Source organism: Eucyclogobius newberryi, unplaced genomic scaffold (assembly GCF_026437365.1).
Source record: "Eucyclogobius newberryi isolate DKJ021-1_F unplaced genomic scaffold, fEucNew1.0.hap1 SCAF_2, whole genome shotgun sequence".
In the NCBI taxonomy this organism is placed as follows: Eukaryota; Metazoa; Chordata; class Actinopteri; order Gobiiformes; family Gobiidae; genus Eucyclogobius; species Eucyclogobius newberryi.
The window spans coordinates 13,243,450-13,257,768 of NW_027315834.1; the positions used below are offsets into that span (position 1 = coordinate 13,243,450).

A 14,319-nucleotide genomic window follows, 5' to 3' on the forward strand; every position below is an offset into this window, starting at 1 on the left:
ATATTTATTGAATGATATATTAATTATTGTGTGGCAGGGCTAATGTAAACGTCTTATGGTTGAACGCCCTGCTGCTTTTGTTCATCTAGATTAATTGTGTTTTTTATGTTTGTTTTACTGTATACGTGTCTTTGTTGTTTTCAGTGAGAAGTAAATGATTGTCCCTCACCATGTCATCAGAAGATAAGAAGCCAGAGACCGACACGAAACCTCCAGTTGTACCTTCAGCTTCTGCCACGCAAAGCAAGGTAAGCAATATTTTAAGAGGCACTACAGGTGGACTATATAGATCATATTTTGGGTCTCGGTATTGTTTTTTAGTTTCCCAATAAAACAGGACAAACGACACTAGACAAGAAGACGGATAATAATAATTGGCTTGAGCCATGGAATGAAATGGAATGGAATGCGAGGAGCCATTGTTCTCCCCTGGTTTCTTATTATTGGCTCGAGCCATGGAATGGCAAGGAGTCATAGTTCTAGCCTGTTTTCTTATTATTATTATTGGGTCGAGCATGGAATGGAATTCATTCCATGGAATGCTCAATTCTTTGTTTTCGCCTGATTTCTTCTTATTATTATTCATGGTCATTCTGCCACAACTCGGGCATTTTTGACCCCCTGAACATCGATGAAAGTCACACATGGGGTTATAGACGCGCTCTGCCCGAAATCGAATAAAATGGAGCTTGCGAGAACACCCGTCGCAACATCGCCACGTAGAGCAAAAAAGAAAAAAACATGAAGCTCTTAAAGGCGCAATGGACGATTTTTCGCCGATTTGAGAACTCAAGCGTAAGTGCGCATGCACACTCCCCCCGTGCGGATCTACACAACAGCCTCGTGTTTGTGTATTAGCGCGACAGATCGCATCTCTCGTCTCCCGAAGATTTCCGTCTCTTCTGAGTCAGCTCGAACTGTCTTTTTCTGTCTTAATTTTGTCCCGTACACTGAGGGAACTATATTCTGATAGATCAATGCGCTTAGACACGGGGAAACATGCTGCTCTTCTGGGGATGAGCCAGAATGAGGCTGCAGGTGAGATGGTAGGTGCGTTTAAACTTCCTATTAAAACTTATAGGACGGACTAATCGGCAGGACTAATCGCCACGAGGAAATGAGACTCAGATTTGGGCCAAAAACTGTCCATTCCACCTTTAATCTTTAGCCTAGGCACATGAAACTTGGAACGGTGATAGAGCTCCCTGTGATGACTCAAACACACCTGGCAGCATCGCTGTATGATAAACAGGAAGTCAGCCATGTTGAATCGAAGTGGCGCCGCCACATTTGACTTTTTTCTTTCAAAATCGTACTTGTCCTAAGTTTTTTTGTCCGATCGAGCTCAAAACAGCACTTTTTGCATCTAGAGACATTGAAATTTAATAAATATTAAACAAAATGTTGATATTCCTTACAGTCTCCGCGTAACACGCCTTCAAAAAAGGCTTAATTTTTTTCAAGGACAAGTCATATTTCATTCACTAATGCGTTTGTATGGTCTGATTGGAAATAATTAATACCCATGTAACAAATTTACTCTATAGGGCCCCCTACCCTATGTGTGAAAAACTCAACATTGTCTGATTTGTTTGAAACTCAGGGGTTATATTCTCCTCGAGACGCCATGATTGCGATCAAAATACGGACGCGCAGGTAGGCGGTCGCGCGGGGGTTTGTGGCAAGAGCCATCATCGCCGCTTGTGCAGCTTTAATTGAGATTTTTTTTGTTTAGTCCCCAATACAAACTAATACAAATGTGACTCATTGATTCTTTTTCCAGATATGTTTTTCACCATTACCCCTGTTGTTTGTTTGTAGTCCGCCCCTGCCAAGCCCAACTACAGCCTGAAGTTCACGTTAGCAGGTCACACTAAGGCCGTCTCCTCTGTCAAGTTCAGCCCGAGCGGAGAGTGGCTCGCCAGTTCATGTGAGTACACGACACAAAGTACGGCCGCAAAAGAAAGAATCAGCTCTAAATAACAAAGGAAAATAATGTCATAATTTATGTCTGGCAGCGGCTGATAAACTCATAAAGATCTGGGGAGCGTACGATGGCAAGTTTGAGAAAACCATATCCGGACACAAACTGGTGAGTGAGGGTCTACCACATGTACAATTTTGAGCAAACTAACGATGAGGAAACACTGTCGTAACAAGTTTATTTAGCGTAGTATGTCCCCTTTAAGTCATTTTTATTTTCTTGCAATTGCCTAGAAAATCCAATTTCACCGACCCTTAATTTAGCATTTTAGCACAGATCAAAAAAACATGACCTGTAGCTATCCTGTTATGATATAAAGACAAAACCTTTCTCGGAGTAGAAAATATACACTGAATACTAATTTCCAGGGGGGTTGTCAGCAGGGTGCAGCCATGCTTTTTGTTATGAACATGTTTACAGTGAATTGGCAGGCTGAAGTCGGCTTTGTTTCTTTTCTTAAGTTGTTTTGTATCAATATTGCTTTATCAAATTTCCAAAAATGTCAAACGATGATCTGCAAATGTTTTAAATAATAACTAACAGACAAAGCCATCACGTTTTCTTTAATGTCGTGTTATAAACTGGTGTAAATCGTGTGACCGTTCTTCTGCTTTGTCCAGGGCATCTCGGATGTTGCCTGGTCGTCCGACTCAAACCTCCTGGTGTCTGCGTCCGACGACAAAACACTGAAGATCTGGGACGTCAACTCGGTGAGACAAAAGGGGTCCGAGTTTGGTTGGTTTGTTTGGCGAACTTAATCTGGAGCGAGTTTTGTTCAAGATTCACTCTTAGCTCCTCCTCAGCTTTTAGAAAGTCTTTCAAGTTTGATCAAAGCCACCGCCCTGAATATATGCCTGCTCAGGATTTGTTGGAGGCTTTATTTTGTTCACGTTTTGGTTTTTTTCTGGAAAAGACACTCATACTTTGCAAACAGCAGGAGTCTTAGCGCTCCTTTTAGCTTATAGTTGGACCGAGCTGTGCTGCTGGTGGTGGTTCAGTTTGTCAAAGCCTCTGTCACAAACCTGGGACCAAAAATAAACCTTTAAATTTGACAAACAGTGTTGTGGCGATGGCTAGCTTTTTTCTTCTGCATCGGTCCAAAAACGCAGCCGCGCATCTGTCAACAGGTTTGCGCTAAATATGATCGCGTTTCTCCGATGTTTGGTCTACCTTTCACTGGCCACCCGCGCGCTGCAGTTTGTTTTCAATGCCTAAATTCACGTGCTCCCTGTGACCTCTGACCTGCCGCTCTGTCCACTGTCGACCAGGCTCAACTTGTGTTTCCTCTGAAATAACTGACATTGCTCCTCCCGTCTGAACGCACCCGAAAAACTCAGTCGTCGGGTCATTTCAATTTGACAGACGTCCCCAGGTAGAACTAATCCTGTCTTCAAATGACATCTGCTTTTGACCAGCGCTGCACCGGGATGACCATTTTCGACCGATGCCGATGTTATGGTAAAAGCTCAAGCCGATGACCGATATTAGCCCGATATTTTCTGTTATTTGACACATCTTTTTTTTTTTTACAAAGAAATATTGTTGTAAACTAAAATAAGGATCAAATCTTTTTTAAATTGCGTAGAACCAGTTGGAACACACAAATAATGACCATCTTTGAGGGGGAAAAGTTTGATGGAACTAAATAAATGACAGCTCTATGTTTAGATACAGGTCGCCTATAGGCTATTATAGGTCTATTCTTTATTAGAGTAAAATCAGCCTTCAGTTCACACTTTTTCATTCTGTGAATTTCCTGTTTTATTTAGATTATTTCTCAGACTAAAGTGTCTCTGTCTCCAGTCCGTGTGTCGTCATCGTGTTGCGTTGCCTTGCGTTGACTCTAGTGTCGGATCACACTCTCTCTTCTCCTTCTTTAAACCACTCACACTAAAGTTATCTCGAGTAAACATGTCTAAACTGATTGTTTGCGTGGAGAAAAAACATCCCAAAAAGGTTGCAAGTGAATTTTTTGCACTTATATTTAATGAAATGTTTTGTCTATAACTTTTCTAGAGCTTTTTAAAGTCTGAAACGTTGTCATTTCTGCTGTCAGAATAAAGACTGGATGAAAGTTTACAGTCTGTTCTGTTAAAATAAAGCAGCAGAAAGCCTTTGTCCATGTTTCTGCAGAGTTAACTCTTTCACTACCAGCGGACTGATATCGGCGTTGTTGGCTGATACCGATATCACTCAATGAGGTGAATTAACAGATACTGGGCTGTTATATCAGTGCATCCCTACATGTTTTTCTTTGTGAATCGGGAAGAACCACTTCCTGGACCCTCTTAAAAAGCCGACCACACGTGACATCTTTCTCTTTCCAGGGCAAATGCTTGAAAACTCTAAAGGGCCACAGCAACTACGTCTTCTGCTGCAACTTCAACCCACAGTCCAACCTCATCGTGTCGGGATCGGTGAGTGTGATTCGGTCCAGATGTGGCGCGCTCCGTCCGTCACGTCCCCTTAAACTCTTTGTCCTTGTTGCCGCAGTTTGACGAGAGCGTGCGGATATGGGACGTGAAGACGGGGAAATGTTTGAAAACGCTGCCGGCGCACTCGGACCCAGTGTCCGCGGTGAGTTTGTTTGGATTGCGGTGACGCTGATGGGGTCCGACGTGTGCAGCGATGTGACGTGGGAATGTTTTTTTGGATCTTGGCAGGTTCACTTCAACAGAGACGGCTCCCTGATCGTGTCGAGTAGCTACGACGGCCTATGGTGAGGACGCTGCATTTTTAAAGTCTATAAAGACGGGGAGAAACTGTTACTGAACTACCGTATTTTCTGGACTATAAGTCGCACCCTTTTTCATAGTTTGGCCGGTGTGTGACTTATACTTATATTTATACTCATACTCCGGAGCGACTTGATATTATTTGTTATTTTCACACCCGCATTTCATACTCCAGTGTGACTTATATATGTTTTTTTCTTCTATTATGCATGTTTTGGCTGGTGCGACTTATACTCTGGTGCGACTTATAGTCCGGAAAATACGGTACTAACTGCAGCAGATAAATGTCTTGAAAGTACTTTTTTCCAGGCCTGTCACAACAAGTCGACTTATCATTCAATGCATGACAGAGCCCAAAATATAGTATTATTTCTATTTATTCTGGATGTTTTCTTTGCACTGGGAAACTTTTTATTTGTTTTTCGAGCTGTAGATTGTGAAATTAGTCATTTTTATGACTCAACGACACCAAGTAACTTTAAATGTGTTTTGTTGTGCTGTTTGTCTATTGCACCTCATGTTTTTAACAATATTGCACAGTTCTTGGTGGGACTCTCCTGCGGTCGGTGGCCTGAATTCGTCATAAATGAGATCTTACCCGAAGTGAAATATCTCACTTTAAAATGTTATTGTGACAGGTGTACTTATATTCACTGTGATTGGCTAAGTCTGCCTGTCACTCACTAGCAGCAGGACAGAGGCTGACCAATAGGAAGTGTGGCTGTGTTTATGTGTTAAAAACACTCCGACCTGATTTTTTTTTACTTCTTTAAATTGTGTTTATTTTAAACGGTTCACACTGGTCTAAACTTATTCCGAGCGTCGCAATTATTCACAGTGATTTATAAGTGCTTTTCACATCTTTCAGAAGCCAGTGCTTAGATTTGCCGTCATGCAATTGCTTTCGTGCACTAACAATATGATCATGTCACGGAAATGGCATATTGTCAAAGGAATCGGTTCACGGTTCAATTTTTATTTTTCATATCTCCCAAGACCTACTCTCTACAGTATTCTACTTAAACAGCTTGAACTCTTAAATTTACTTCATATTTGAACACATTTTGATAATTCCCCACTGTTTGCCAGCAGAGGGCAGTGGATCCCTAATCAGAGTGTCCTGTGTGCTGTTTTCAAGACCAGCGCTGCAAATGGATATTTTTCATACAAAGACAAATTTCAGGGATTTAAAATGTAGTTGTAAATCATGTATAATCCAGGGCATTTAAAATTAGAGTGGGAAATCCAGTGACGTTGAGATTAATGAAGCTGTAAATTGATCAGTGCTAAATTGTTCTTGTATATTACTTAAGCCTTTGGGGAAATGTCTGAAAGTACTAATAATTGTTACAAATAGTAATATTAATAACAGTAATAATTACTATTACTTATTATTACCACTAGTACTACTACTACTAATAATAATAACAATAATCATCCTATAAATAATAATGACAATAATCATCATATTGATGATAATCGTCCTCATAATATGAATAAAATATGAACAATAACCTAATAACAACAACTATATGATTATTATTAACAACAAAACAAATAATGCTATTACATTTTAATTCTTGTTTGCAGTCGTATCTGGGACACAGCTTCGGGACAATGTCTAAAAACACTCATAGGTAAGACTTTTCACTTTCTGTTCATAACATTTTTTAAACTGTAAAAGTGTCAGTTATACATGCGTCGTTGAGCTTTTCTTCTGCCTGGGCCGTTCAGTCGCTTTCTCATGGACACAATGAGGTTTTAATGTTTAAATGTGAGTGAAATAAACGTTCCTTTGTTGTGCCTCCTCAGATGACGACAACCCCCCTGTGTCGTTTGTAAAGTTTTCTCCAAACGGGAAATACATCTTGGCAGCAACACTTGACAAGTGAGTTTATCACTTGTGCTGTTATGTGCCTGTACAGCCACCGGGGGAGCTGTCTCCCTCTGAACACAACCACACAAATGTATCTAAACATGTTCTTTGTTTTATGTAGCACACTGAAGCTTTGGGACTACAGCAAAGGAAAAGTAAGTCCAATTTGAAACCAGATTATATTATTTTGAATGTATTGTTAATCTAAAACAGGGGTTCCCAAACTGTTTAGGATGGGACCCCCAAAATAATATATGATTAATAATAATAATAATAATAATAATAATAATAATAATAATAATAATAATAATAATAATAATAATAATAATAATAATAATAATAATAATAATAATAATAATAATAATAATAATAATAATAATAATGCGACTGACTCGAGACCCCCACAGTAAAATGGAATGGATGTCTGTAATGATTTCAAGTTATAGACCTTTTTAAAATTAGGTTTATTTTAATTCATTTGAGTAATTTATTGTCTTATTTGACTGGAAAGAGCACTTATGCTAATATAAGAAAAACTGCAGAGAATTTAATATAAGAAAAACTGCAGAGAATATAAGAAAAACTGCAGAGAATTTTTAGACAACACGAAGTCCCTGTTTATTTTAAACCAGGAAACACTTTAAGACAAAAACTGGTTCACCCTAAGGACAAGTTGCCGACTCAAAAACAGAGCAATGTAGTTTATTCGATCCAATGCAGTGAAGAAAGCTGTAAAGAACGGTACATAGGTGAGACAAAACAGCCTCTACACAAGAGGCTTTATCAGCACAGAAGAAATACAAGTTCAGGACCACAGAGCGCCGTGCATCTCCATCTTGAAGCCTCTAATCACTCGTTTGAAGACGGTGAGGTGAAGGTTTTAAGCAGGGAGAAAAGATGGTTTGAAAGAGGAGTCAAGGAAGCTATTTTTGTTAAAAAAAAGAATTACCTTCTTTAAACAGAAATGGAGTGCTAAGGTTTAATCTTCCTGTTATTTATAATGGGTTACTGAACCCCTGGAAAGGTAGAGGACCAGGACCAGGACATTTAGATGCTAATCAGGTACTCAGGGTGGTTGAGCCAGGGTCTCACAAAGACAAAGAGGATTCTAATAGGCCATTAAAATTCTGAATAGGCTAGCTCGGTAGATACAAGGGGGGAGTTTCTGTTGAAACAAACAACTCTTTCTACTTCAGGAAGGCTCCGCCCAATGGGCGGGTCTTACCACAGAACAGTATTAATATCGGAGTTCTCGATCTAAATTCTTTTATTGACAATGACTCTTGGATGAGAGTCGAAACGTCTATTTTTTCTAACTGAGTCCAGATGACTACAACTGAAGCTTTTTCCACTTATGCTAATATTTACACATTTTGTTACTATTTTTACTTTGATTTTTAAATTGCAATCTTTATTTAAACTTTAGACTTTAAAATCTAAATATTGGTATTGGCAACAACAGCACGAAAATTCATCCGAAATTTGTATCAAGTAATATACCGGTGTGTGTGTGTGTGTGTGTGTATATTTTTTTAATTCTAAAGATTATTATTTTTTAATTATTGGGATAAAACATCTGTGATCCTGCTTGTTTTATGTTTTTTTGCATTTAAAAATAAAATAAAAATGTATTAGTAAACTAAGTTATAATATATAAAATTTAATTTTTCCCCAGTGCTTAAAAACCTACACGGGCCACAAGAACGAGAAGTACTGTATATTCGCTAACTTCTCTGTCACCGGTGGAAAGGTAAACTTCTGATCTCGTCCCTGTTGTTTTGAAATGACGTCAGTGTCAGCACTTTTTGTTTTAACCGTTTTGTTGCACCTTTGTCTCCAGTGGATCGTGTCCGGCTCCGAGGACAACATGGTTTACATCTGGAACCTGCAGACCAAGGAGATCGTCCAGAAACTACAGGGACACACAGGTAAGACAACGTCCTCTCCTGACACGTACAATAGTCTGATTTAAGACTGCGTTCATGGCATGTGAATAAAGCCTTACAACGTATCTTTTAAACGAAACAAATAGACTCAAATAAATCATGTTTTTCACTTTGGGTGTTTTTATATCACACAAACAAAAGTTAAAAACATATTTTGGTACATTCTCCATTGGGAACCCAAATGTGTTTTTAACTTGTGTTTCTTACGAATCCTGCTGGTGATTTTCCACTTCCAAACAGTTACACCAAGTGAAAACCTTCTGCCCCGTTCATTTTGCCTCAGATTTTATTGTTAATTGTCCATTTTTGACACAGGGCAGTTCTTATTTCTGGTCCCAACTGCAGCCCGGACGCCCAATTTTAGATTAAACTAGTCCTGTCTAAAATCAATGTTTAAGTTACCAGTTTTCCCCACTGCGTCAAAAGTGTCCTGATGCAGTTTTATTTTAAGTCAAACACCTGTGTGTCAAATTCTGCCGTTACGTTTAGTCCTCTATTTTACATAACACTTTTTTTTTTTTAACACTAACAGCGTCACTGGCTTAAAATTTGTAACAATGACAGTCATCTTATAAACTAATCAATGTAGTTGTCATTCCATCTTCTAAGCAAAAATAAAGATGACAGAATTGTGTTTCCTACAGCAGAACAAAGTAACTCAATAGAGCTCCCCCTTGTGAAAATACAGTCAGAAATTGGACATAAAAGCTTTTTTTCTGTTATTTATCATGATAAGACATAAGCACATACAAAAACCTGCTGAAAAACACCCCATCACAGGGACTTACAAAGACATTTTAATAAGGTGAAAATGTTACTTAATTCTGCTGTAAGACCCAGCGGTGCGTTAAATGATGATAAGAGCAATACATACTTCTTAAAAAAGTTATTAAATGTTCGGGGGAGAGAGGCAGCTGATCCAGTGGACCAATAAGACGAGGCACCAGGGCTGTTATTATACTGGGACACTTGAACCCAGTGTCCCCACAAACCTGCAGTAAATGTGTGTGTTGTCTCTGCAGATGTGGTCATCTCAACAGCCTGTCACCCCACAGAGAACATCATCGCCTCCGCAGCTTTAGAAAACGACAAAACCATCAAGCTATGGAAAAGCGACTGTTAAAAGCTTTTCTCCAGTTCACCAACATTACACAAAATTCTTTCATATTTTTTCTTTTTTTAAATAAAGTTTTTGTTGTAAGAAAAGAGAACATTTTTCTAACTGAAATGAAAGCCCCTCGGAACCCGAAGTTTAACGAGCAGACTGAAGTGTTTATGTCGATTATTTGTCTTGTTCGTCCAGTTTAAAGTGCACATGACAGGTCAGACCACAGACTCCACTGTTTTATGTTGGAATCTTTGTTTTCCCTTGTTTGAAAATGTCGTTTGAAGTTTTTAATTTGACTCCCTGATTAGAAACGGACAGCACACGTGGCAGGCACACGAGCGAAAACACCTTTTTTAGTTTGTCAAATTGGAAAAATTAGTTCCTGTAAATTGTACCAGCCTTTTGGATAAAATTCACAATAGCAAATGTTAGATTTACGATTATTGTGTGGGAAAACATCGCGATTGTTGAGACTGTGACCAAACAGCTGTGAAATCTTTCATTTTATTTAATTCCATTACTATTCCTCAAGTTTGTGATAAACTTTCCAAATTAAACTTTCTGAAAGGCTAAATAAAGTTAAACGTGACAAAAAAAAGGCCAGATAAAAAAAAATTGGGCTGTATATTGATAAAAAATATACTTAATTTAGCTTCTAAACGGTCAAAATTATAATTTGCTTGGTTTTTACAGTTATATTGTGACCTGAATAATCACAGTTACCGATTAATCAAATAATCGTACTAATTTTATTACTTTTCTTCACAAACTGCCACTTGTCCAGTCACATTTTTCATATTTATAAAAACGTAACCTGTCACGTGCACTTTAATTTGACCCCCGGAAACACAACATCAATTCTCACGCGACACTTGTACAGTTCATTAAATGGTTGTCGTTAAATGTATCCGTATCGTATTGCATCGTCAGCTTGGCATCGCGAACAACATCCGACGTGGCAGTTTGTATTTCTGAAAGCTAACTCCTCGTGTTTTTTTGTGTGCGTTATTTATTCATGCTGTTCCCACCAAAGTGTTCTCCTCTGTCCACACGCCAAACGCTCCGTCTCGGCTCTATATTTAATGCCGCGCTTATGAAAAAGGCATCGTTTTTTTTAGCATCGGAGCTGAGGACACGGCGGGCACGAAGGGAAGCTGGCGATGACGGAGAAGAAATGCGTTATGTCTGAATTAGGGCTGCACAATAAATGTATGTCAAATTATGGCGATATTGGCTGACGTGAAATCAAATACTGTAAGAATAGAAACTTTACAGGTTGCAACGATCGATTTGTGTGGAAATCGATTACTCTTGTGATTAATCGGTTGGTCTGGATCGTGAAAGGCTTGTGGATTTCTTTTTTTTTATACAATAATGTTAGTTGCTTGAGCACATCTCGATCAAGTGCATTTACACGCAGAATTTTGAACAGGTTTTTACACATTGACATTATTTTTTTATGTCATTTGTGTCTTAAAAACCTCTTCTTTTGGAGTCTGTATACTAGTTAATGATTATTTTATTACCGGGTTAGTTGAGGATTATTTCCCTTTTTGAAATGTGTACAAATAAAAAACAAAGGACTAAAGAATAAAAGAACAGAAATAATGAAAATTGAGCATAATGGTACAATATGAAAAAAAAAAAAAATGGCATAAATTGGTCCATTTGAGGATTATTCCAATTGGTTGTGATTAATCGATTAGCTTGTTTCAGCCCTGCAGGTAACCCAATAGAACTTAAAGGTGCGCTATCTAACTTTTCTACTTATTGGTCGGTTGGAATGTTCCATAGTATGGCATTAAACTTGTCTCTGTTGCTTTTAATCAATTACAGGTGCCTTTTGTTGCTAAAAGGAGAGAAAAAACATCTATTCTATTGTAGCCTAACGCTCCTCTCCACAGATCTGACCTGTAACCTGGTGAGGCTAAATGTTTGTCGCCGTAATGCAATGCTGTGGAACATTCCAGGCAGCATGAGGACATCCCAAATGAGATGAGAACAGGAAAGTTAGATAGCCCTGGTTTGAAAAAAAAGTAAAGTAATTGCTAATATGTTTAACCAATATATTAGTTATTGTGTCTTTTCCTCATTGTGCAGCCCTGGTTTAATTTGAATGAAATACAGCATAGTATAAAGTAAAATATGAACACACTTTCTTTCTGTATGTTGACGGTTTTGTACATACTCCATAGCATTGTATTGTGCTTTTCGTTTCCCCTCGTCCTCTTCTGCTCGATTAGATCTCATTTGTTTCACGCACAAAGCCGGCCTCTGTTGTATGTAGTTGGACATGTATTTTCTGCAATATGTTTAACAGCTACAACCTGTGAGTCAATAAACACGTTTTGTACATTTTATGTTAGAAAACGGGCTGGTGGTTTTTCCTTTTTGCTCTTCACTACACATATTGTACCGCTTTTTTACATTAAAGGTTGAATGGATGATTTTTTTTGGCCCAAATCTGAGTCTTATTTCCTCGTGGCGTGGACTGCCAATTAGTCCTGCCACGTATCAATCATAAAACGCACCTACCGCTCACCTGCAGCCGCGTGCGGCTCATCCCCATGAGAGCAGCACTTTCCGCATGTCTAAGCGCATGGATCTATCATAATATAGTTCCCACAGTGTACAGGACAAAATGAAGACAAAGACTGTTCAAGCTGACTCAGAAGAAGACGGAAATCTACGGGAGACGAGAGATGCGATCCGTCGCGCTTGTATCAGTCCGCACGGGGGAGTGCGCATGCGCAAGGTTTATTTAATCTGTTTTTTGTTGTGGGACTTCACTTATTTCATTATTAGCAAATTTTTCGATAGGTAAATGTAGGTTCAGGAGTTGGACCACGCCTCAACTTACGACTCCTCGTCCTGCAACCACTCGTTTAACCACACCTCTAATTACCCAGAAGCCCTAATTACACAGGCCTGTACCAGCATCTCTGGTTGTCTCTGCTCTCCCGACCCCACCCTCCCACCCCATGTCTCTTATCTTCTTCACCTTAACACATCTTCATCTAAAGGAAGGGGGGGTTCTGAATCGGCTGGGCTGATTACCCCCATCCTGAGACTCAACCCAGCCATCTCTCATCAATCCATCATCGTCATCACTTATTATCAATAAACATTCTCTCATTCTATTTTTGTGGTGTGGTCCTTGCTAGTGAAATGAATCATAAGCACATTTTGTCATTTTATCTTGCCAAGAAGTATATCAGAATTCATGCAGTTTTCTGTTGAGTATAAATGTTTAAAGTGACTAATTCAGAGCTTAAAATTACACAAAAATGTAAACAGTCTGGCCCCCTCATTCTGCATCTGCTCATCTCCTCACAGTTTTAATGTTGTTTTTTATTTCGCCCTGCCATTTGGTTGGACATACCCAAATGCCATTGCTTATTAAAAGAGGATCTTATGTTCCACATGCAAGTGTGATGCATCATTTGAAAGCTTAGGCCTTCTAGTTTCTGCAGATGTGCACATGAATACTGTCAGGGCTTCAGAACTTACACTACAGAGGCCCAAACATAAACAAAACATCCTTTTTTAGTCTCGCCTGAATATTGTCAATTTGTAATGGTTCTGAGCATGACATACTTCATTGTGTGCATATGCTGTTCACTGTACATTATGCTTATCTTGTTGAAAACAACTGTGTAAAGTTTCAGATCTCTAGGAACAGGCATTTTGGTGCTGTTGACCTTTTTGTATCAAAAAGTATGTGCCAACTGTGCCAAACTGTTTTACTACAATTTTAGCTCCTCTATAATAATAAAACATAAATGTTGATGTTTTGGAGACTACAAATGCCTATTATAACTGTTAAAAACCAGTGTAACGAGTGTAACCATTTCCCAATAGAGGTGATTTAATTTTGTATATATATAATTTTATAATAATATGTATCTAACGAAATGTGCGTCCAAACGGCGAACACGGTCAGAAAATGCTGTGCATAAAAACGTATTCCTAAAACCCACCCACTGTTGGAAAGCTTGGCTCATTGGTCAGAATAATATGACAATCAAAAAGTAATACGTCACTTCTTTAGCTACAGCCCCCGCAGGTAAAAGACCAACTGTGCAGAAGTCATGACACACGAAACCCAAAGAAAATGTACCATTTAGTCCAAAGTCTGTCAAATGTATCCATTACAATTTACAATGTCATGAGTGTGTGGTGTAAAAATGTAATGTCTTTGCCTGATGCCATAGAACTTAGGTCAACATATGTGTAACATCTGGGTCACACTTATTATGACTCTGTATGCAGACATCCCTGGGAACACAGACTGACAGCTGCGGATCCAAGGATGTCTCACATGAGGTAGAACATTGAGTGTGTTTTTCTGCAATATGTTTAGACTGGTTTTGTGCATACGTGGCACCTGTTGTGCCTTAATAAGCTGAACTCAATGTTTGCTCTGGTCAGATCAGGGAGGGACAGAACGGCAAATGTCAGGGAGAGCTTTTTTGGCTGTGCACGGCTAAAATAAAGAACCACTTTTGAACAAGACAACTTGGTTATATTTTGCCTCATTTTCTCTGTCATTTGTTATAGAATAGTTTTCCGCAACAAGTGTCAGCTGGACATCTTTAAATCACAACTCAAGACATACTTCTTCAAATCTGGATATTCACTATAACCGTTTATTTTTTTTCTCGCCTATG

The 14,319-nt window shown here is 38.8% G+C and overlaps 1 protein-coding gene across 1 annotated transcript in view; it reads left to right on the forward strand.

Annotated features, from left to right (window-relative positions):
- The window catches only part of wdr5 (WD repeat domain 5), a 13,166-nt gene extending 1,147 nt beyond the window's left edge, over positions 1-12,019 (forward strand). Inside the window, exons 2-14 of the mRNA XM_072454019.1 lie at positions 145-248; positions 1,822-1,930; positions 2,019-2,092; positions 2,605-2,694; positions 4,312-4,401; positions 4,478-4,561; positions 4,648-4,703; positions 6,310-6,356; positions 6,532-6,607; positions 6,717-6,750; positions 8,271-8,345; positions 8,436-8,523; positions 9,564-12,019. Of these exons, the coding sequence (XP_072310120.1) occupies positions 171-248; positions 1,822-1,930; positions 2,019-2,092; positions 2,605-2,694; positions 4,312-4,401; positions 4,478-4,561; positions 4,648-4,703; positions 6,310-6,356; positions 6,532-6,607; positions 6,717-6,750; positions 8,271-8,345; positions 8,436-8,523; positions 9,564-9,664 (1,002 nt within the window). The 5' untranslated portion in view covers positions 145-170 and the 3' untranslated portion in view covers positions 9,665-12,019. The remainder of the gene's footprint in view (positions 1-144; positions 249-1,821; positions 1,931-2,018; positions 2,093-2,604; positions 2,695-4,311; positions 4,402-4,477; positions 4,562-4,647; positions 4,704-6,309; positions 6,357-6,531; positions 6,608-6,716; positions 6,751-8,270; positions 8,346-8,435; positions 8,524-9,563) is intronic.
- Positions 12,020-14,319: the final 2,300 nt, after the last annotated feature.